Source organism: Syngnathoides biaculeatus, chromosome 17, assembly GCF_019802595.1.
Source record: "Syngnathoides biaculeatus isolate LvHL_M chromosome 17, ASM1980259v1, whole genome shotgun sequence".
In the NCBI taxonomy this organism is placed as follows: Eukaryota; Metazoa; Chordata; class Actinopteri; order Syngnathiformes; family Syngnathidae; genus Syngnathoides; species Syngnathoides biaculeatus.
In genome coordinates, this window is record NC_084656.1 from 14,678,395 (window position 1) to 14,702,053 (window position 23,659).

The following is a 23,659-nucleotide window of genomic DNA, read 5'->3' on the forward strand; positions in this document are numbered from 1 at the left end:
CAAGCCACCATTTGGGATCATTTCAAATGCGTAGAATTCCTCCTCAGGTATCCAATTAAAATTCCTTAAGCCTGAACTGGTAGAATGCAGCAATATGCTGAACACCTCTCCACCGCATGCTGTAGTTAAGCCCTGGCTAAAGGACAAAAGCAGGAATGCCTCGCATACTCACAGCACACAGACATTCACGTACACACACTCCAATAGCTTCTTCACTAATCCATACAAAGGGGGCACAGAGGAAATGTGAACATTCCTCTGAGATTGCACAAAAACTATGAGAAAGAAAGTGACCCTCCATTTTTCTCACATCCTTTCTTATCTTCTATTTACAGTGATGTTTTCACATCTTCTATTTACAGTGATGTCGTGGAGATACCCAAAAAAAAGTGACCCCAATTACCCCATGTTGCACCGTACAGTACTTGCAGTCTTCCGTGAAATGTTTGACATAAATTCTGTAGGTCAGCGGGGGGAAATGGCAATGAGATAAGATAAACATTAAAAAAAAAAAAAAAACAACAGCCAAAGATCAGAACAGAAGATTATGGATCAATTATTCAAAAAGAAAATGAGCAAGGAAAGAAAAATCAAGATGGATGGAAACTGAGCGAGGGAGACATGGAGGGAATTGGCGTCGGTGGTCAGATCTAATCCACTGAGCATGTCTGTTGTCCTGGAAAGGAAACCCAATTATATGGCACTTCCACTGGCCCGATGCCGGTCGGTGTGTGTGTGTGTGTGTGTGTGTGTGTGTGTGTGTGTGTGTGTGTGTGTGCTTACACTTAGAAGCTTGGTCTCATTACGTTGATTGACAGCTCCCATTTTCCACCATACTCTCCCCCCCATATACGAGGGTATACATGCACATGTGTGTTCACACAAACGCCAGGTCCAAGGAACATTTCACTAGGTGGTATTTCTCTCGGTCTGAAGCCCCCAAATAGCCAAGGCAGCAATTACTGTAAGAGGGCACTAAACCCTCCAACAGGTCGAAAAACATCTTCAGAGCTTGTACAAGTACAGCAGTGAAGGTGGAGCAGCCTGACTTTCAAAAATGTTACGCATTAAAATGTTATCGCCGATAACCTTTTGATCAAACTCGCTCCATTGTCATATTTCCCAACAGATCCTGTCACACTTCCAAAATACTATAACCCCGTGTTCCAAGGGGGAAAAAAAAGTGAGAAGGAAAATGTACAGTACTGCATTCAGCACCACAGTTTACCTCTCTGTAGTGCAAGGAACCATGTTTGGCAGCTTACATGTACAGTAGGTATATGCAACTTTGGCCTCGAAATGTATTTCTCACAAAATAAATTCATTCAACATCATTTATTCCTCAACTCATCTGGGTTGGCAGGTGATACAAGTACAAGTTTTACACAAGTGAGGGTTCAACGTGTAATGAAGTTAAGGGAAAGAGTAGTGGAGGCTAGACTCAGGACAGAAGTAAGTATCTGTGAGCAATAGTATGGTTTCATGCCTAAAATGACTACCACAGATGCATTATTTGCCTTGAGGATGCTCGTGGAAAAGTACAGAGAAGGACAGAAGGAGCTACATTGTGTCTTTGTAGACTTAGAGAAAGCCTATGACAGAGTACCAAGAGAGGAACTGTGGTACTGTATGGGCAAGTCTAGTGTGGTGGAGAAATATGTTAGAATAGTACAGGACGTGTATGAGGGCAGCAGAACAGCAGTGAGGTATGCCGTTGGTGTGTCAGAAGAATTTAAGGTGGAGGTGGGACTGCATCAGGAATCTGCGCTGAGACCCTTCCTTTTTGCGGTAGTAATGGCTAGGCTGACAGATGAGGTTAGACTGGAATCCCCTCGGACCATGATGTTCACAGATGATATTGTGATCTGCAGTGAAAAGCAGGGAGCCAGTGGAGGAACAATTAGAAAGATGGAGGCCCGCACTGGAAAGGAGAGGAATGAAGATTAGCCGAAGTACAACAGAATAGAAGTGCATGAATGTGAGGGGCGGAGGAGGAGGAGTGAAGTTCCAGGGTGGATGACTTCAAATACTTGGGGTCAACAATCCAGATCAATAGTGAGTGTGGTAAAGAAGTGAAGAAACGGGGTGAAGCAGTTGACAGAAGGTGTCTGGTGTCCTGTGTGACAGAAGAGTCTCTGCCAGGATTAAGGGCAAAGTTTATAAAACAGTGGTGATGTATGGATTAGAGATGGTGGCACTGAAGAAACAACAGGAAGCAGAACTGGAGGTAGCAGAAATGAAGATGTTGAGGTTCTCGCTTGGAGTGAGCAGGTTGGATAGGATTAGAAATGACCTCATTAGAGGAACAGCCAAAGTTGGATGTTTGGGAGACAAGGTTAGAGAGAGCAGACTTCGATGGTTTGGACAAGTTCAGTGGCGAGAGAGTGAGTATATTGGTGGAACGGTGCTGAGGATGGTGCTGCCAGGCAAAAGAGCGAGAGGAAGACCAAAAAAAAGGTTGATGGATGTTGTGAGGGAGGACATGAGGACAGTGGGTGTTAGAGAGGAGGATGCTCGAGATAGGCTTAAATGGAAAAAGATAACATGCTGTGGTGACCCCTAACGGGACAAGCCGAAAGGAAAAGAAGCAGGGTCAAACGGATGAATAATGGAACTGAGAATTGCGGGGCAGATGTGCTCACCATTCTTCCCCCTTGGAGCAAAAAACCCAAATGTATTTATGTGATATAAGTTCACTCTATTCATGTATCATTTTGCTTTCTAGGGACACAACTTTATCAGAATAGTTACAGAGAGGCTGGGTTCAATGGTGGCATGGATTAAAAAAAACAGCAACAATGCGTGATAAAAGCATTAGCAGATAAGACATGATGATGAGCGAAAGTGGTGAAAGCCAACCAAGAGATGAATCTACCAAGAAAATAAGCACTACCAGAGTTATAAATAAACATTTTTTTTTTCCTGAGTTGGAAAGACCAACATTTTTTTTAGATAAATGTAAAAGTCTCATATTCTTGGATGTGTTTCTGGAGCCAAGCTAAACGATGATGACTGTAACGCGATAGTGTCGCCCCTGATAAACGATGTGTCTTGTGCCAGTGTCCTCCTGATGGGATGTTTTCCCACAATCAAGGTCTAGACATTTATCATGTGCAGTCATAGATACAGATGAATGCCTGAAGGGTTGGATGCTTAGATTGCTGGCCTATTGCGTGGATGGGGCAGACTGGATGGATGGATGACAAGGTGATTGCTAAGAGTGGAAGATGTGATATCTGTAAGTAAAAAAAAAAAAGAGGGTGAGTGAAGGAGGCATGTCTGGCAGGGAGATGAGGAATGCAATGGAAGGAAAAATATTAAATGGAATACAAAAAGTGCCATCACTCGTCGCTTTTCTGCCTGTCTGATGCACTAACCATTCCTAACGTTAGCATCTTTGTTTGTGCTTGCGTATTAGCATCCCACTTTGTGACTAGTCCACTTAGAAGAACAATGCATATACTTGTATCACCTCAATTTAATTATGGGAACGAGAATGTGTTAACTTCTGAGAGTGTCTCTGTTGACTTTTTATTTTATGTGTGTGTGAACATCTAGACGCCCGGTTTGTTTGCATTTGCTCCCGCTGCTTCAACACGCATATTCCTGTGTGCGACTCTGACTGCATGGGTATGTGCGTGTTTTCAGTCGACTGGAGTTTTAGCATCACCCCCAAAGGGAAATTACAGCATAGCGGATGTAAATTTCATTCCTTAGTGGAAAGAGAATATTGAGCAATGTGAAATTGTTCTCATCACAGTGACTGGTCCATTGCTTTTAATTGCTCAGAGAGTTGAGCTCCACTTCGGAGGAGCGTTAGAAAGAGGTCATGGGAAACGGCACTGGATTCATTGAACATTTAAAGGCAAGTGGATGCAGCCATGTGCGCCGAGCTTCATGGCTGGTGAGGCACTGACATTCATGTCAGATTTACAAATTTAGGTCTCAAACGGAGTGGTGTGGCACCCTCACGTTAAAACTGGTGGGGAAAAAAACAATATAAAAAAACTTAGGGAGACAGTGGGGGGGCTTAGTTGGGCTCCAAATAAGCCATGCCATCTGATGGTTGCTCCCAAAGTTGGAAACACCCTCTTTCTTCTGTTGCTTCAAAAAGTACTTGAACTCTAGATTAATACATCCATCCATCCATCATCCTCACAAGGGTGGCGGGTGTGCTGGAGCCATTTCCAGTTGTCAACGGGTAGGAGGAGGTGGGGTAGACCCTGAACTGGTTGCCAGCCAATTACAGGACACATTGAGACAAACAGCCACACTCACAATCCCACTTAGGGACAATTTAGAGTGTCCAATTAATGTTGCATGTCTTTGGGATGTGGGAGGAAACTGGAGTGCCCGGAGAAAACCCATGCAGGCACGGGGAGAACATCCAAACTCCACACAAGCGGGTCTGGGACTGAACCTGGGCTCTCAGGACTGTGAGGCCAATGCTTTCTATTTGAGCCAGCATGCCACCTTGATTAATACATTTACACAGAATTTTGAGCAACTCTAGTAAATACCCAAAATAACTGCCATTTATGGAATTCGTCGCTACGTGTTTTGCATATTTCAGATTTGTTCAGTTTAAATAAGGTTGAAAAAGAGCATCACATTTCTTACATTGTTTTAATTTATTGTAGGAATCATTGTTGAGATGACTTTCGTTCTCTGAGTTTTGTCTTTATTTTAACGTCTTGCTCTTCTGATTCAACTCGCCCTAGACGTCTCTCTTCATTTGAGGCATTCATTTATCAACCCATAATGCAAAACACCTTCTGACTGATGGTCTGAAAACTCCCTTTCAAAGTCATCTCTTGTGTTTTTTATTTATTTTTGGCTCAAGTTCTTCAATACATTTTATCACTAGCTTCCCTTTCCGCACATTTCTATCATTTTTGTCTGAGGCTCTCCCGCATGCAAACCCATTACTCTTTCCATTTTATGATTCAAGTAATACTGTTCATTTTTGTGTGTGATTATTACTAAATGGAATAAGCACTTGTTTTAATTCTGCTGATCTCTTTCCCCTGAAACACTCCACGAATGTTTATCTTTTTTGTGCGTACTTTTCACCTCTTTGCTTCAATACATCTCCTCCTTCTTAGATATCCACATCCAGAATATCCATCTCAACACTCACCAAGTCACCTCTTTGCTGTAGGGGGAGAATGGATGGATGGGGTTCAGTTTCATCACATTCCAAACCATCAAACACGTTTGAGGATGTTGCGTGTGAAAGTTATTCTCGCCCAGCTGTCTGCCACACTAGGTGAAACTGGTGTCTCCAAATCTCTAATTGGCTCGAGCACAACACTTGATTTACAAGATGTGTAACTGCATTCATGCTGGAACCTGGCAATCAAATAAGCATCTACTTGAAGTGCGAGATTCAATTTATCTTGTATTAAAAACTTGTATGAGCAGGATGATCTAACGCCTACCGTGCTTCCTCTTTTCTACCATCCCAAATAATGAAATCATTTTCACACTTAATAGGAAATTATTCTGGTTCCATCCACAAGTTATACATTTAAAGATTAATCATCTATCTCTCAAACAGATTGTGTGCTTTCCACAGGACTATAAAATAAATCCAACACCTAATAAAGGTCCAGACAGGCTCAGTATTTTCCAGCTCTTGCTGCTCTAAAAAATAAAACCTCTGACTTTTGTCCAAGACGACCACGAAAGAGGAAAAGCTAGGAGTTTCCAGCTGTCATTGACTGCATTTATGCAATTTTCAAATCATGTTCTCTTAACCAATCTAAACATTGACTCTGGTTTTGGAACGTTCACATTATGCGTCGATTCTCATAATGATTGTGCGGTGGTTGAGTGCATGTGTCAGGCTTAATCTTCACTTTCCAGCCCCAAATATATTTTTCCTTTCTCATATCAATGTGTGCCTGCAAGGCGATGTGAATAGAGGGATAGAGCCATAGGGAACAACATAGATCAATAGCGTGATAATAGATAGTGATAATGTGTTCAATATCAGCAAATCTAACTTGTCAGAAAGCGTATATTTGGACATACATTTGTCAGAGAAGTCAGGCAGTTGCATCAGAAGGCATTCTTGTACTGTCCGATAAGGCAAACGCCACGGCAACACTTTCCATCCATGATCATCAGGTAGCAGTATGTCCAAAGCTTTGCTGCACATGTTTTTTTTTGCACAACAGCAACTTACATAAAGCATTTAGCACATTTTAGATGTAACAGGCAGAGCAACGGACATATTGAGGTGCAAAAACCACACACTACATTTTTTTTTCCCAAAAGAAGTTTCTACTATTGAAATTAAATAGAGTTTGAAGAACAGTGTGATAAGATGAGAGTGCTTGAAAGGACTGTAGATGGGGAATATTGCTGCTGTGAGGTCAAAGTGCTGAAAGGCAACGGGAGGGGAGGCTGAAAGTTTTCAGGAAAGACTAAGCAAAAGAAAATGTTATTCAGCCTTTCATTGATACACGTGTGTATGTGAGAGACTGTAACCTAAGTGCTTGAAATAACATCGATGCAAACCAATGACATGCATGATAATAACGGTGCAACGTTCGACCCCAACAGACAGTCTTTAGTGGACGCATATGCTTTTACTATACACAAGCCTCAGGGAATGGAGCCCCCCCTCAAAAGAAGTGAGATACAGTAACATACATCCAAGCAACTACAGTTTTTGGGCCTGAATGACCTTGGATGAAAGTCATGCTAAGACAATCATTTGAAGGGAAACTTGAAATGATTGGCTTCGAAAAGGTTTGTTTAGCGTCGTGTTAAAAATATCCTGATGTTTAACGTTTGAATTTAAATTTTTAGCATCGCTGCTAAAAGCTGACAATCAACAATTGTATGATAACCAGCATAATTGATTTTAAAAAACGTTCTTTTTATAAAATGTAAAATATCCATTTAGCTGGAGTTTTAGTAAGGATGGATTTTCACTGTAGGTCAAAGTGTTTAATTTTTAGATACATGTGCAATGATATACACATGAGTTTTTTCAATTTTGTCTCTTTACATGCACATTTCAAGTGACACATATCTGATAGGACTCTCCTTTTACTAAGACGCATAAACAGGCAAATTATATGTGCAGTGAATAACTCCAAAAGCATCATGACTGGCTAATAACAAAATAGACATAAGCAATAAGTATATACGATATATCCCCACGATTGATTTAACTGAAGGTAACCTCCACATTACCTCACTGGTTGCTGTCAGCCTTTTACTTATTCAATGATCAATACACTGATACTGTATCATATTTGGACCATATTTAATCATCTATTCTTTCACTTTCATTTATATTTACTGTGGCAGTCAGTCACATATTTTGATATCATCAAGCTCATATTGACAACGTAAATCCAATCGGTCCATTTTACGCTGCACTCATATTGGCTCAAATCCGTATTGGATTTGTGTCCAAGGGACTTGACTTCGATCTGCATGAACCCAATTTATTGTTCCCTTCACTTTCTATTTACGCCGCTATGCCGCTTGAGAGCAAATAATCTGAATTGCATAACATGAACCATGCCGTGTATATCCAGCCTCACAATTTTGAGTTTTTGAGAATGCTACTTACATGTTGCCACTGCTCCTTGATGAGAGGGCGGTAGCGAAGAAAGTATTTTAGAGGGAAGTTGTCGATGTCGGGCCAGGTCGCAGGACTCTGCCAAGATACCTCCAGCCTACGCGGATTGTAACGAATCGGAGTCGCTGTCACACGCTCAGGGGGGTCTGGTTTGACTGGGAGGGAAGAAAGAAAATAATATGTACCACATTGTAATGTACTGTTTTCTGTATAAACATATATTGTATTGCCCAAAATGTTCAAGTATACAAGTGTGGAATAAAATGGAGTGATCATATGTTCACTATCTTTGGACATTTTACTTAAAGTGCCACTGTCATGAAATGCATGATTTTTAGTATGTTATTAATAGAAAAAAAGGAATCCAGAATGGACCCATCTATTTTTCACCACACAACATGATTTTGACGTATAATGACTTTTTGTCACTCCCGCCATGAAAATCCTCTCGAGGGATTTGTTTTCGAGAAGAAGCAGGAAGTAGCGTTAGTAGCAGATGTTTCTACTAGTTTTACCTGCTGGAAGGTAGCTCTTTGTTTCTTCGTGTTAGCCAAAATTCCAGCTCGTTGTATTGCATGATATTGTATTACAAAACTCGGGAGGATGGATTAATTCTTCATACTTTTCAAAAAGACCCAGTTCGTCGTGAAAAATGGATTGCATGAGTGTGAAGGACAAGAGCTTCGTGGGTTCCAAATGAAGGTAGGTGTGTACACAGCTACTAAAAAAAATAATAGTTGGGGGGGGCATAATCCTTTCAGAATGTAACAAAAGATCTGCGCACGTAAGTTAGGGGTGCTAAATGTGTCGATGTACCCGTCGGCGCCGAGCACGGCTTCGGACGAGAGGCACGGCTTCGGCGGCGCATTGTCTGCTGCGGACGAGGCACGGCTTTGCCCTGGCTGGCTTATACATACTATCTGGCAGTCTGTTGTTAATTAGAAGTTATCTGCATATCATCTGAATATGGCTAAAAACGATAGGGTAATATTGCCCCGATCACTTTGCTCGCTTGTGAGATCTTCTCTGCTTTGAAAAGAGCTTGGTGGTGCAGCGTGTTTTCAATGGCGAATGTCGCAGTGTGACGTAATGGGCAGACCTTGCAGGCAATATGGCTACCACTTGGATGTCGAATGAGACTTCTGCAACTTTGCGCATGGATGACGCGCTCTCCGCTCATATTTATTTTTTCTTATGGACATTGAAGTGAATAATGTCGGATGTATTTTTCATTACAATATGTATTTCAGAACGTTTATAGGCATGACACTTGACCTTTAAATCGTTAAAGAACAACTACATACGGTGACTAGAAATATTATAGCTGACCAGCTATACTCACAAATGGACACTGGGGAGTAAAATGACTTTTAACCTAGATGGTAAGAGATGAGTGACAACAATGGGTGAGGCTGGTAACCTCTGAGGGGTTTGAAGATGAGGCATAAATGCAATCTGACAGTCCTTGTAGAAAACATATGTGCGAGTCCTGCATTCTGTTTTAGTAATAAAAAATACACATGTGTAGAAAAGCCAAACTAAAGCTTTGGGACTGAATCTACTGCCCATCAATACTTTTTCAAACTATTAAACAATCTTTTTGTTTGTGAGATCACCCCTATTGCCCAGTCATTTTATTAATGTGAAGTATTCTGCGTACCATGTGCACACAAGATGTTGGAACGGGATATGGATAGTTGCATTCACAACGCTCAGGCTTGATAAAAATATAACCAGATGGCATATGAATTAAACATGAAATACACATAGACAGGCTATGGCATATTTTCTGACAGAAGTGACTGAACATGACATTGAGATGGATTTGATCTGAGACAGACAAAAGCAGGTAGGCATTGTGAGATGGTTAATCTCACCGTGACCTTCCATTAGTAAAAGTAGAAAGAAGAAAGATGAAGAAATAGACAAACCTCTCTCTTCACATGAGATTCATTCAGCGGTTCATATAAGAAATCAAATGTGCCATTCAGAAAATGGAATCGACGGAAATGGGGAACCATGATAACCTGGAGCCACGCCATGCAGAACAAACAAACTACTCGTAGATTTATCACAGAGAGCAGCGGGGCAAAGCTTAATGAGGCGATCTGGAACCAAAGAAAAACGCTATGTCATTTAGTAAACAAAGCACTGCTTAATGTGCGCGACGAATGTTATGAAGTTGACTTCTGTTCATTTCAGTGTGTTCACTTTGCGGTTGCTCCGTATTCATTACCACGTTTCAGTAGTCACTGATGCTGGCGCAAAGTAAAAGCAGCACAACATTAGCGTCAGTAAAACGGCTTCATTTCCAGAAACACGGCAGCTGTTCAATCTTTATGCTGAGGTGGTGTATTTGTAAATAAATCTTAGCTGTACCTTATTTTATTTCGTAGATTCAGGTCAATGTCAATAGTTAAGAATAAAAACCTCTGTCCTACAAGCATTTCCTTGGGTTAAGATTTTGTAAAGTCACTGATGTTGTAGTGGTACGCTTGCTGTCCTTGTTGGCAGTGCGGGTTCGTTTCCCACTAAATCACAGTGTGGATGCATGTGTGAATTGTCTGTCTCTGTATTTGTCCTGTACTTGATTGTCCACCAGACCAGGGCAGAGTCTGCCTTTTGTAGTCTGCCAGAAGTCAGCAGGGTTCAGCCCCAGCTCACCGTGACCCTGAGCAGGACAAACAGTACAGAAAATTGATGGATATATTTTTGAAACAACGATGTTGTAAAAAGTCCTGACGGAAAAGTGAAGGCTAAAAAGTTTGGGGGAAATGACTCATTTTCTCATCTAATTGTATGTGTAAAAAGAAATGATCTCTTATCTAAATAATTTTTCTCCATACGGTAAATGGATCATTCCATCGCGGCATAATCCAAGTGAGTGGTGATTACGTTGGCTGACTACACCTGCAGTGTACTTCGACAAAATGCCAGCCTGTGATCAAGTCTTTCAAAGAATTTTCAGTAATTAGCTCCATGAGTTGCCGCTGACAGCGTTTGTCATTTTACCCGGGAGAAACTACAGTCCTAGCTGACGGTTTGTACGTGGCGCTCTTTGCCAAAGATAATTAGCCTCAATCTGTTCATTCACACACTTGCAGATTTTCACTTGCAGCTGAGAGAACGTTGAGCCTGGCTGTTGTGAGCTTGTACCGCCAGGAAGCTGAGGTGGGTAAAAAAACAAAAAATCCACAATGTGCAGGAAACCGTCTGACTAGCATTGTTTTTGTATGGATAAAACTTCGGCATCACTTCCCTGTGGGTTTTTCAACAAATAACTGAGGATAGGTTCTCCTAAAACAGGAGGCAAATTTGTGGATGCCAAACCTCAAATTTGTGGGTACGATTTTAACGTGCACAAAGACTGGAAGTCATGTTGGCTGTATAATAGCAGCTGCCCAAAGAGCGTTTCATTGTTTCAAGTAGTGTCTCTGGTGTCCTATTACAGACAGGAGTGCCCAGGGATAGTTTCAGGTACCTGTGGACCTGAAGTCATTTGCAATAATTACAAAGGTCAACTGTGATCTTAATCCCGTGCGCATCCGCTGTCTTTAATTTGTGCATGGAAAAAAGAATCCCCAGCATTTTTCACTGACGCCAGTTGTTGTTTTATGACGATGGTCTGATGTGAGTCAGCATTTCTGTGATTTAAAAAATGAGTGGAGGTTGCCAAACGCTGCACAGCTGCCAGAGGTTATCCCTCTCTCCCCTGTAAGCCACATAACATAGCAGGTGGTGCCGTGCTGCATGCTGTTTTTGCGAAGCACTGCCATCAGTTACTGATCTCATCCATTCGGAACTGATTTTACTCTCAACTGTGACCAGTATCTTTACCCAAGTGCTGAAAACCTGAAAATTGGGCAGCAGCAAAAGTAAAATGTCATGTTTTGCAGAGACAGATCATAATCAGAGGTGTGGCTTGATGCTGCCTACCATAAGGTTAAGCGCTTTGTTATTGTAAAGCACATGGTTTCATTGGTGAACAAGAAGGGAAGTGAAATGAAGTGAGCACCATAGGACGGTGCAAACCAGACACATGCAGTAAAGTGTGTATTACTACAAATCAACTTCATGTGGGGGCTGCAGTTGTCTGCTGCTGTCTCCAAGTGTCTTGCCTAACTAATGATTTAAATGTGGTTTATATCCCATCTGTTCATTTTCATATTGGTCACCCCATGTACACGAAACACTATAAAAGGAGTTTGCACATGCCATTTTTTTTTGGGGGGGGGGGGTGTCACATGGGGCTCTCTCCAATTAAAAAAGTGGAAAAAAATGTTAAAAATTCTAATGCATGTAATCTGCTTACGGTAGCATACTTCCCTATCCACACTCTTCTGAAAAGGTGTGCCTCAAACAACAAAACTGCCCCATTGATGGATAATGGCCAGCTTCATGACTCACTTTAATAAATTATTTTTTATAAGTAAAAAAAAAAGTCTTGATGTATTTGGTGGGGATGAAACTACGACAAAGTTTCTGTCACTAAAGAATGTATAGACATATTAACTCATGGATGGGCGCACATACACGCATATGCACACACCCACAAACACACACACACATGCACACACCTACACGCACACTCACACATCATCTAATTTCATTCCAGCTGTGGTCAAATGAACTGCCAAGAATGGCCTCACTTCCACTCGGAATCAAGAAGTGAACCAGAAACCAAGAAATTGTTTTATTTATTTACGATCTGCCTCGTTTTTCCGTCAAATGAACGAAACTCAAGTTAAACTTTTTTTTTTAACAATACAGTCACTGAGAGCCTCTGCATGCAAGCATACGGGAAGAAAAGGGCACGGTAGGACTGAAGTGAAAAGTAGAGAGGCGTGTATGACAATGTTAAAGAATGGAATGAAAAGAGTAATGCAGTACTGTACATTATTTATTTATTTTTATCAACCAATAGTTAAGAGAAGTAGCCTCAGTTAAGGTGTTAATCTGGCTAGCATTAGCATTTTCATGAAAACTGTGTCCGGGATTTAGCAGAGCATGTCATTGGCTCAATTTGCACAAAAATACAATACCTCCATCCCTCCCTCTGTCTCTCGCTCGCTCGCTCACACACACACACACACACACACACACACACACACACCACACACACACACACACACACCACACACACACACACACAACACACACACACACAAATATTCACAGCAAGTGTGTGTTTTATAAGTCATACACACCCATACCTCGCTCCAAGGGATACAGTAGAATTGAGAACCGCTGGAAGCACTTTCCTTATCTATTTAAGTGGTGCTCAGTCCTTCCTTAAAGTGAACATATTTCCTCTTCATTGCCTTCGAGGAAGTCTCCCAGGAATTTTAATAATCCTTCTTTTGTCGTATAACCATTCAGTATTTTTACACAGAATTTTCCATGAAGTTTGGCTAAGATGTAGAGAAAAAGACTGTTGTTATATAAATTAAATGGAATTTAAACTAAAAACTATTGCTATGTAATTTTATTTTAGGGTAATTTTGAAAGAAAAAATTTTTTTTTTTTTTTATTCCTGGAGTGAAAAGAAACAGGTGAGAGATTGTTTTGATAGTTATTAGAAGTTGGTTTCATTTTAAACTGTATTTTTACAGTATTAAACCAAAACTGCAACATGTAGCAAGGCTACAAACATTTGTGCAAACGTCACAAGAATCAGTGCTTTTTGCAGTTTTCATCTCAATAAATGTGCCTGTAATTTTTCAACTCTACAGTTAGTCAAGTAGGGTCAAGTAGAGCAATCAAACTAAATATAGAATTGTATCAATAATGTGGACACATGGCATTAGTCATCCAGATCCTGTCCATTTATTCAGTGGGATTTGTTTAGGATTCTTTTGACATGGTGGAGGTTTGTACACTTGTGCCATACTGGTGACTAAGCTATAGAAATAATATACCAGCCGAGTTTGAATTTACAGTTTCTTTATAGAAGCTCCTTCACTAAGTTTGTGGAGAGACATTCGTGAAAATTGTTGTGATAAACCTAACAGAGTGATCACCTTCTTTTGCCCAATCTGACATCAGATTATTTACAATTCTCTTTTCTTTTTCTACACCGCTTATCCTCACTAGGGCCATGGCTATGCTGGAGCCTATCCCAGCTAACTGGGGGTGAGAGGCGGTTTAAACACTGAACTGCTTCTATACCACTTATCTTGATCAGGGTTGTAAGGTGCAAAAGCCTAAGAACAAAAGGGAAACTGTCACCAGTCAATTAAAGGGTACTAGCAACACTCACACACCTACAATGAGTGGCAATTGAACCCATCCACCCTGCACAGAAGCTACGCATGTAAAGCACAATGTCATCAGTGACTTCCATTTATATTAGCACAATAAAATCTTGGCATACGACTGTTGGAAACAGTAAGGAGACATTTTATTGCAGAGAAGGCTGACAGCAGCAAGATCACAAATTGCTGTAGTGAGGTGGAGGCTGTAGATTAAACCAAGTATTGCGATCTGAGGTAAAGGAGAAGGGGTAAGACCAATGAGCAATCTATTCTCGTCATCCATACTGTCTTGGTACGGCCTACTTGTATCCCCCAATGATCAGCTACTGCAGTAAAAAAAAAAAAAAAAAAAAAAAAAAAAAAAAGACTTTTTAGTATCTGAATTTAAATTTGAAATCTGTCAATATCAAGTACAACCACAAAACCCTGTGTACAGTACTGCAGAGACCATGTCGTGGCGAGAGGGCAAGTGAGTTTCTTACCAGTGGAGTGTATGCAACGGAGCATCCAGAGGGAGTGAATAAAAATCAATCATCTGTGGTCAAACAAGTGCTTCAGCATTGGGGGAGGGGTAGGCGTCTTCCATGAGATGACACTCTCTTTTTTTCCAGTCTTTTTGTTCATTGCCAAATCTTTGTGGGAAAGATTCTCAGACTGTGCCAAATTGGAAATTAAGCATAGTTGGTCATGAAAACCTTTATATGCTGCTTCACTGAGCAGTAATGTTTGGCCGAGTGAGTTCCAAAACTGTAAAAATGTTATGTTCAGATAAGTCCAGAATAAACCTTGTGGTGTATCAAAATAGCAACATAGAAAAAAAAAAGATTAAATTTGCTTCGGATTGATACATTACCTATAGACGATTCCTCAAAAGAGATTGTGCTTGAGGCTTGCCCCAAAGCGTTGATTGCGGTCACGTTCACTTTGTATGGGAAGATGGAGAATACCTCCGGAAAACGTACATGGCAGCGATTCTTATGGATAGAGTCTTTCTGCACCTCCAGCAAACGCTGGTTATGTCTAACAGAAAAAAAAATGATAGGCAGAAATGAGAAACACAGGTGTTGCAAAAATCTGCAGAAAAGATCCTTGATTACGTTAAGATCTACCCCCCACCCCGAAATAAAAAGATCCACCAGAAGGCTGGTGGGGCGCTGCCCCTGATGCAGAAGCACAAGTGATAGAAGGGTCTCCTTAATTGTTGATTTGCACCAAGCAGAATTTAGCGAGAAATCTGCTGGAACTGGAATCACAGCTGATGGGGACCTGCCTATTATCATCATCATCATCTCTTATGTCTGGTCACCAAATCGACTGTGAGAAATGTTATGATCTTATCCACACACAAACTGGAATGAGACCAAATCACTGGTGGGCCACTGCCCCTATAGAACCACTGACCTAAGGGGTCTCTTCAGTGGTTGAACATTTAGTTCTTTTTTTTGTTTTGTTTTGTTTTGTTTTTTTTGTTGCATGAAGGAGAATTTAGTAACAGTTGGATCAAAAACTATTTGACACATATTTAAACTGGTGGGGCACTGCCCCACTGCAATCGCCACTGACTGTCACTCTTGAATAGATTTTAAATGAGAATTTTGTGTGATTTTTCTAGTATACAATTTTCATCTTCCTAATGAGAGCATTAATTTCTTGTTATTCTATTGGAAGGGGATCAAACCCCCACTTCCATTTAAACTATTTAGTTCCCTCCGATTTTCTCTTCCTCACCCCTTTTGGCCGAGTGCCTACTGAGAGGTTTGGAGCGCATCCCTACGCATTAGTGTCGCAAAACTCAAGCATTGCTCCGTATCAAATATAAAAGAACAGCTTGTGGGGCGCTGCCCCTAATGCTGATGGGGCAATGCCCATTACTGCTGAAGATACTGACCAAATGATTGCCCTTATCATCTTTCAGTTATCTGACTCCTTATTATCATTGTAATAGAGTCATAACGGTTTTGCAGTTTTAATGAGGACCGCCAGCTGTGCTTTGAGACAGGGGAGGATCAAAGATGAAGGGGAAAAAAAGTGACAGAGATGAACTTCTTTGGTCTCCTCCAAGTATGAAGTATAATTTAAGAATGACAGTACAGTATTTACCACAATGTCAAAATCAAGGACCGTGGGCTAGAACTGCCCCACAAAGTCACTTTGCATTGCTCCCAAACTTTTATGCCTTGACTTCTGTTTAAAACTACTTGCGTAGTATTCTTCATGATGTGGTATAATGTCACTGCCGGCTGGACAAATTGATATGTGGATGGTTTGTAAAACTACGATACATAGGCTGAACATTGGGCAGCCATTTCTTTCCTATTCAAAGCTTGCTTTGGCTACCATTTAACTACAACTTGTATTGTGAATGTTTTCATGACCCTAATGAGGCATAATGATGTTTCCTTTTGAAACGTATACTGTACATGCCGGGTACATTTATGGCAGTTTATTTTCAACAAAGAGGTAATTCAAGAATATTGAAACCAATATGTACTTGTCGCCATTTAGGTTCACGGTATGCAACTTTGATAAAACAGAAAAATCAAGCCTGTTTGATGAAGAAACCCCATTGTTTGTTAAACATCTAATTAAGCATAACATTAATCAGCAAGGACAATTTACTACTCATAAATATTATGTATAACAAACAAATGCAGGGGCATCCATGTAATATGATGTGGTGATTATTAGGTTTCCCACATGGTGCTTACACCAAAAATGGCACATTTTCCATTCACCAGTCCTGCTTTTTCCAAACTGATTTTCTTGCAGCATTTAGGTCAGGTTAAGGTCCATTAACATCTCGACCTCGCGTTCTCTGGTCTGAATTAGTTTATGGCTTCAGGAACAAAGTCTCTTCACTCCCTGTCCGTCAAGTCATGTGCCAGCATGCAAGCACTTTGTTTTTTCAGTCGTTTTGTTTTTGACAATACATCACTGAAAATCTTGACTGAGTAGAAATATCATGGTGAGACTTCAAATATAGCACTTGTGGTTTTAAACTATATGAACTAAACATTTTGTTAAAAGCAGTAGCAGTCTTTCTTGTTTTACAATAGGCTTTATGCAAACCAGTTAACAGAAAATGTAAAAAAAAAAAAAAACAACTTACTGAACATCCACTTCAAAAGTAGTGGGGATGTAGGTTGAGTGCTGCTGGTGCCAGCTGCAGTAGAAGCCTTTGGGATATGTGTTGGATCTACAGGAGACTAACGGCTCCCGAGGGGAAACTGCAGTGGGGGAGAAGGGGGGGGGCATAAAACAAATTATTTGACTCAAATAGCATAATTATTTATCACATATGGCTGCAAAGAAGACAGATGTTCTTCAATCTATATCATTATCACTTGACAACATTATCAATGAACAGCCCCTCCTCAAAGATTTTTTTCATCCGCTCCAACAAATACAGTAAAACAGTCACTATTGTTGTTCAGCAGTACAATAATCTTGTACACCGTACAAGATGGTCCTGCGCATTAGTGTCTGGTACACTGTACAAGATTCTCCAGACCTCAGACCATTACACTGAGATGAACACTTAGTCAAAGAAGAGCTGTACATTCATGAAATAGCTTTAAACATTTAGTTTTACCCCTCCTCGAGCCGTCAACTTATCGTGGTGGAGGGGTTTGTGTGTTCCGATGATCCGAGGAGCAAAGTTGTCTGGGGCTTCATGCCCCTGGTAGGATCACCCATGGCAAAAAGGTCTTAGGTTCTGGCTTGTGACCAAAAGAACAAGATCCTAGATACAAGCGGCCAAAATATAGTTTCCTCCACACGGTGTCCGGGCTCTCCCTTAGAGATAGTGTGGAAAGATCGGTCATCCGGGAGGGGATCAGTGTTGAGCCGCTGCTCCTCCACATTGAGAGGAGCCAGATGAGGTGGCTGGGGCATCTGATTCGGATGCGTCCCGGACACCTCCCTGGTGAGCTGTTCCGGGGATGTCTCACCGGAAAGAGACCCCAAGGATGACCCAGGACATGCTGGAGGGACTATGTCTCTTGGGTGGCTTGAAAACGCCTCGGGATCCCTCAGGAAGAGCCGGAAGAAGTGGCTGGGGAAAGGGAAATCTGGCTATCCCTGCAGAAGCTACTTCCCCCGCGACCCGACCCGGAAAAGCGGTAGATAATGGATAGATGCCATTTAGTTTTATTCTTATAGACAATGTCACAGAGAAGGGAGAGTATTTTCATGGAGTAATAAATTAAATTTGTGTGTGGTGCGTGTGTGTGTTGCGTGGAGGGGAGGTGGGGGGCTAAAAAGTTGGAAAAGAATAGCAGGGAGGCAAGATTGTATGTGAATAAAAAGCAGGATAGTGCAGTTGGGAGTGTAACAGATGAATGAGGGAGGTTGTCCAGAAGAAGTGATGTTATGCCAACTCTGGCCTCCCTCGAGATTAGACTCTTTTCTTCTCAGCTAGTGGAGCACACACTTGTCCACCACTCCCTCTTCCTCCCTGCGACTCTTTGCCTCTTTCCCCCAGAGTTATTTACACTACATATAAAATATAGTACTGACCCCCGTATAGCGGAGATATTTGAGGGGTGAAAGAAAATAATTTTATTTGCCACTATAAATGGATCCACCGACCGTTTCACCAGTTTTAAGTGCCGGAAAATTCATTTCACACTGAGTGCTTCATTAGTCACAGTCAGTACAGTATGTTTTTGTATATGCATGATATAAGGGTGATTATTAGATTTTTAATATTATAGATTACACACATTAGGCACTACATTAGAAGGACTTGCACCGTTTAATGAGATCCAATTGCATAGAAAATACATTTAAAAAATGCATTACCAAGTTTCAAGTTCAAGTTTTTTTTTTAATTTAGTGACTGCGCTGAAGATCTGCTTTATAGAGATGGTTAATATTTCATCCAAACAAACATACAACCAAAATACTGAAAAAAAAAAAAGAACAATTCCCAAGCATGAAAGTGTGACTGGAATTATTATTATTATTATTTGAGATCCATCTTATCCTGTTCAGGGTCACAGAGCTGGAATGTATCCCCACTAAGTGAGGGCAATAAGAAACAACACCATAGATAGTCCATGGTGGATGGATTACCAGTCAACAATTTGGCAAGTCAGAACTGATCCCAGACAAGTTTAACAAACATCATCTATGTGAACCACTATGCCAACAGTGGCCCCCATTTGACAAATTCATTTTCTAGTTTTGTCTTCTGATTTATTATTAAACTCTCACTTGGCCCATTGTAATATGTATCCATCCATTTTCTGAGCCGTGGCCAGGAGGCGAGGTACACCCTGAACTGGTTTCCAGCCAATCACAGGGCACATAGAGACAGACAGCAGTCGCACTAATAATCACACCTAGGGGCAATTTAGAGTCTCCAATGAATGAAGGTGAGAGGAAATGGGAGGGCCTGGACAAAACTCATGCAGGCACGGGGAAAACACGAAAACTTCACAGAGGCGCGCCGGGATTTGAACCTCTGTCCTCAGAACTGTGAGGTCAACGCTCTACCGCTGCGTCACTGTGCCGCGCCCCATTATAATTTTTATTAAAAAAATCCATCTGCATCTGCTGTCTTTTATGTGTTTGTGAACTTGGAGGTGGCCTGCATACAGAAGGATGGTAAAAGAAGCACATTTGTGTTGATTCAACCTTGGCAGACATCCAGACATTTGTACTGAAGTCCTCGTTGTCATGGCAGGCGCTTTGATGCAGCACTTATACTGAATAACATTAGCCTGTGCAACTGTACCTAATGTAGTGCAAGTGAGTGTTTACCCTTAGTGATATGTCGACTGACAACAGATCATTCTCCATTATGTTCAGTTACATAACAGAGTTAAAAAGTGGGAAGGCGTATATTTCTCTGTAAGAACTACAGTATTTGCTCTTGGAAAGTAGGACATGGGAAAAACTGCATGAATAGCCGCGCAGAAGAACATTTCTCTCCCCCGTGGTGCACAAGGGTAGCTCAAAATGTTTTTCCAGAACAGAGGCTTCTAAGGTGTGGTCAGATGAAAAGGTGTTCAGTAATGTTCCGAAGAAATGGCTTTACTAGTATCAGCTCAAATAATGGCATCATCGTATAAAAGCATGCTCGGATTATGTTTTTCTTACTGTATATCTCGGGCATTGACCATGAATTATGCAAAATAGTACCATACTAACTGGAGTCCTAAATCGCCACAAACCACCACCAACTTTGGTTTTGTAAATCAGAATTGAGAGTACGGACTGAGAGGAATTATAGTCATAGTGAACCAAGACAAGAAGAAAAATCTTCAGAGAAAACAAAAACAAAAAGAAGTCAAAATTTTAATATCGAGGACCTCATTTTATATTGCGATTGAGAATTTGTTCCCCATTTGTTTATGTACTGTAGGTCTCCAAACACTGGTTTTATTCTCGCTCTCTTACTCAACTTTCTAATATTTCCCTGTATTACTGCTCCTTTCTTGCTTCAAAAACCGTTATTTTTTTCCTGTATTTATAGTGGCAAAACACTAGCAAAGTGCAGGCTAAAATACTGCAGAAACATTCAATGCAATTACACTTCACATTTGTAATTCAATGTTCATTTTAAAGTTTTGATACAATACACAAATGACGGTGGGGGGTCCGAGTAATTTGTGACGAGGTAATTTCTCTGTCACACCCAGTTAGCTTTATTTAAGCAGTCACCACAGCAACTAATTAACCTGTCAATGGTATCAACAATGAGGTGTCAGGGAGGTCATCTAATCACATATAATTAATCACAAAGACTAATTGCGGCCATCTTGATCAATTTCTCCCTCATCTCAGAGCTTCAGTCAACGTTAAAGTCAGACACACTATTGAAAACAAACAAACACACGTACAAGTATTGATCGACGGGGCAGACAAACGAAAACCCATATAGATTTGAACCAGGATGCATTCCTGTAGGCTTTGTAGAAAGAACCCTAATCGATCCAACCAACCTATTACGAACTTGAAATAGTCATAAATCTAAAGGCAACAATTTAAGACGTAGAACGTTTACCAGTTATTTAAAAATACTTAAGGAAAAATAAGGACAATACAATAGTGTTAAATGTAACTACCTTAGTTGCGTTACATTTGTTCTTCATTTTGAAGGAGGTATTGTGTTGAACAATGCCGATTTTTTTTTTTTAATTAGGATTATGCAACCGAAACCTATTTTTGAGTAGTGGAGTGGTGTAAGGGCAACAAACCCATTCAAAGTCGGTAAAAACTTATTTTTTTTTATTCTGACTCTGTGGTGAAGAATAATTCACAACATCATTGAAATGGCATCGTTCCTAATGATACATAAAATCATCCTGTAAGAAACAAGAGACAGCCGGAAAACTAACAAACAGATGGGCAAGATTTGCCAATTAATCCTACACTATACAAACCGTGTGTACATTGATAATTCTATTATTCAACTTTAGAAACCAGAAACATTGTATTGTGAAAAATATTGCTGGAAAGTCACACAAAGGTTAGACTTTCACAAACCTCCACATTCAGCAAGCAGTCACAAGAAGTCTATTTATTTTGTCTTTGGTTTGTCTTTTCCACCATTAATTTTAACCCAACACAAGTAGAAAGTGGTTAAGTCAAGCAAAAATGAAAAGAAAGTGTTGATGAAAAAAGGAACTCAGACCTAAATATAATACTGGCACACTCAGCTCTCACCTAGCTGCTCAGAACAATACGGCTAAGTTGATCACGCCAGCCACAGTGATGACTAATAATGAGGCTGTAGGGAAACATTATGAATGACAATTCATATTTGCATTTTTGCACCTTTGCATGCTTTATCATGATCTTAGCACTTCTATATCCAAGACTTTGCACTCGACTTTCAAAATGTTTATTACAGGTTAGTTACATGTGTATACCACACACACGTACACAGATATATGTATGTATATGTCAATGTCAGAATTTTAGTAGCATGACTTCCACTACACCCGGTGAGCCCAACACCACTCATGACTCTATTAGCCTCATGCTGCATGCGGCACACAAGCTTCGCTAGAAATCACAAGTCCTTTGAGGACTGCGCAGTCTCCTTCAAAAGTCTCAGGGAAATGGCACTTAGCCGCTCGTTTCACATTCAAATCGATTGTGTTGACGTGTGAGTTTGCTTTTTAATGAGAAGATGGAAAGAGCGACAGATACAATGATTCAAGATCTTGTTTGCCGGCGATGGGGTGAGGGATCCAGCACACTGCTGAACACAAGATCTGACCTCAATTCAAAATCCATGACATGCCTTTTTAAAGTTGTGAAATACTTCAGACACTTATTTTCATTAAATTCTCAATAGCATCTTGTTATACATCAATACTCCTTTTTGAGTTTAAGCAGAAAGCAATCTGTATGAATCAATCTTTCAAAAAGAAAGACATTCAGTCAGCTGAATATCAAACATAGATTGGGTCTTTTTTTTCATCAGAAAGCAAAAATATCTCTCAAAACTCTATTAAATTTGCAGATAATTTTCTTCTTGTTGTCTTTACAAAATAAATACATAAATACTGGATTTCTCTTTATTCCAAACAGCAACAGGGTATGATTTTTGTGAATTTATTTCCTTTATCTCTGTTACATTACTTCTTACAACAAGGAAAATACAGTATGCGACTTCAATATTGCATTTTTGGATGTGTGACACAAATAGTTTAGTTCTCTCTAAAAGTTTGAATGAAAACGGGTCTGCTGCACAGCTGCTTTTGCTTTAGTCCCGTTAGCTTTCCTGTTTGATAGATTAAAAGATGTTTTCTTGCCGCTCCCCGTGTTTGTGTTCATGCGTGGGTGCACCCGCGTGTTTGTTAAACTTTATACTAATAATATACAGTTTGGATGTCAACTTGTCTTCTAGAAATAAAATCATCACTACAGCCCTGGTTACATATGTGATTTGTTAGTATAACTAACCAAAAGCCTTGCCAGTCCTCCATCCATTGAAAAATTTAATTTATCATCTTAAAAATCCCAATGGCAAAAGCTGTATCCGTTCAGAATCTGAGCTGCTGAGAGGCAAAACTCATTTAGACAGATGGCTTTGGTCCCCGCTTGATTCTAATCCAACACCAGTGCTGGCCCCGCTGCGTTTCAGATTAGCTAAATCATGTGTAATTGAAGATACAATGATGTAAATAAAAATGAATATATAAAAAAAGTTATAAAAAGAGAGGCAAAGAGATGTTGTGGTGGCTTTTTTTCCAGACCAGCTCGCGTGACGAAAGGTAATATAATTGTACTGAAATATTTTCATCGCTCCCCTGGAGATCTAATAGATCCAGTCATTTTTTTGTGGTTATATAACTTAATTTTAAAATAAAAAAGCAGTGTCTCCACGTTATTTGAGTGGAGTCCACAATGTTCTAAAGTGGAAGCTCTGAAATCAAAAGCCCTTCAGGTTGTACGATTGAGAATTGAACTGATATGTTTAGTAAAGGAATGACCCCCCCCCCAAAAAAAAAAAAAAAGATTTGACTTTTACTGTTGTCTGCTGTCAGGGCAGCACTGCAAATGAATCTCTTTTCAAATGCCAGAACTGGACAAATAAAGGTTAAGTAAATTGTGTTCAGACTGTACAGTATATTAATATAGTATATATTAGAATACAACTAGAAAAAAAAACATCTAACAAAGTACATGCTTCTCTTAAACGTGAATGGGATGAAAGAGCATCACAACAAAGCAAGAACACCATGCGTTTGAACTTTGCTTTTTCCCCCTACTCGCTGTGTACGAGTTCTCTCCAACTGATACGTTTTTAAAGACCCAAAACTTGCAAGCGATCCCTCTGAAG

The 23,659-nt window shown here is 40.3% G+C and overlaps 1 protein-coding gene across 7 annotated transcripts in view; it reads right to left on the reverse strand.

Annotated features, from left to right (window-relative positions):
• The window catches only part of cntfr (ciliary neurotrophic factor receptor), a 283,752-nt gene that overhangs the window by 14,745 nt on the left and 245,348 nt on the right, over positions 1-23,659 (reverse strand). For all 7 annotated transcript variants that reach the window (XM_061801928.1, XM_061801931.1, XM_061801929.1 and 4 more), the window contains 3 exons: positions 16,967-17,084; positions 14,711-14,877; positions 7,595-7,758 (listed from right to left, as the gene is read on the reverse strand). In XM_061801928.1, coding sequence (XP_061657912.1) covers positions 7,595-7,758; positions 14,711-14,877; positions 16,967-17,084 — 449 coding nt within the window. The remainder of the gene's footprint in view (positions 1-7,594; positions 7,759-14,710; positions 14,878-16,966; positions 17,085-23,659) is intronic.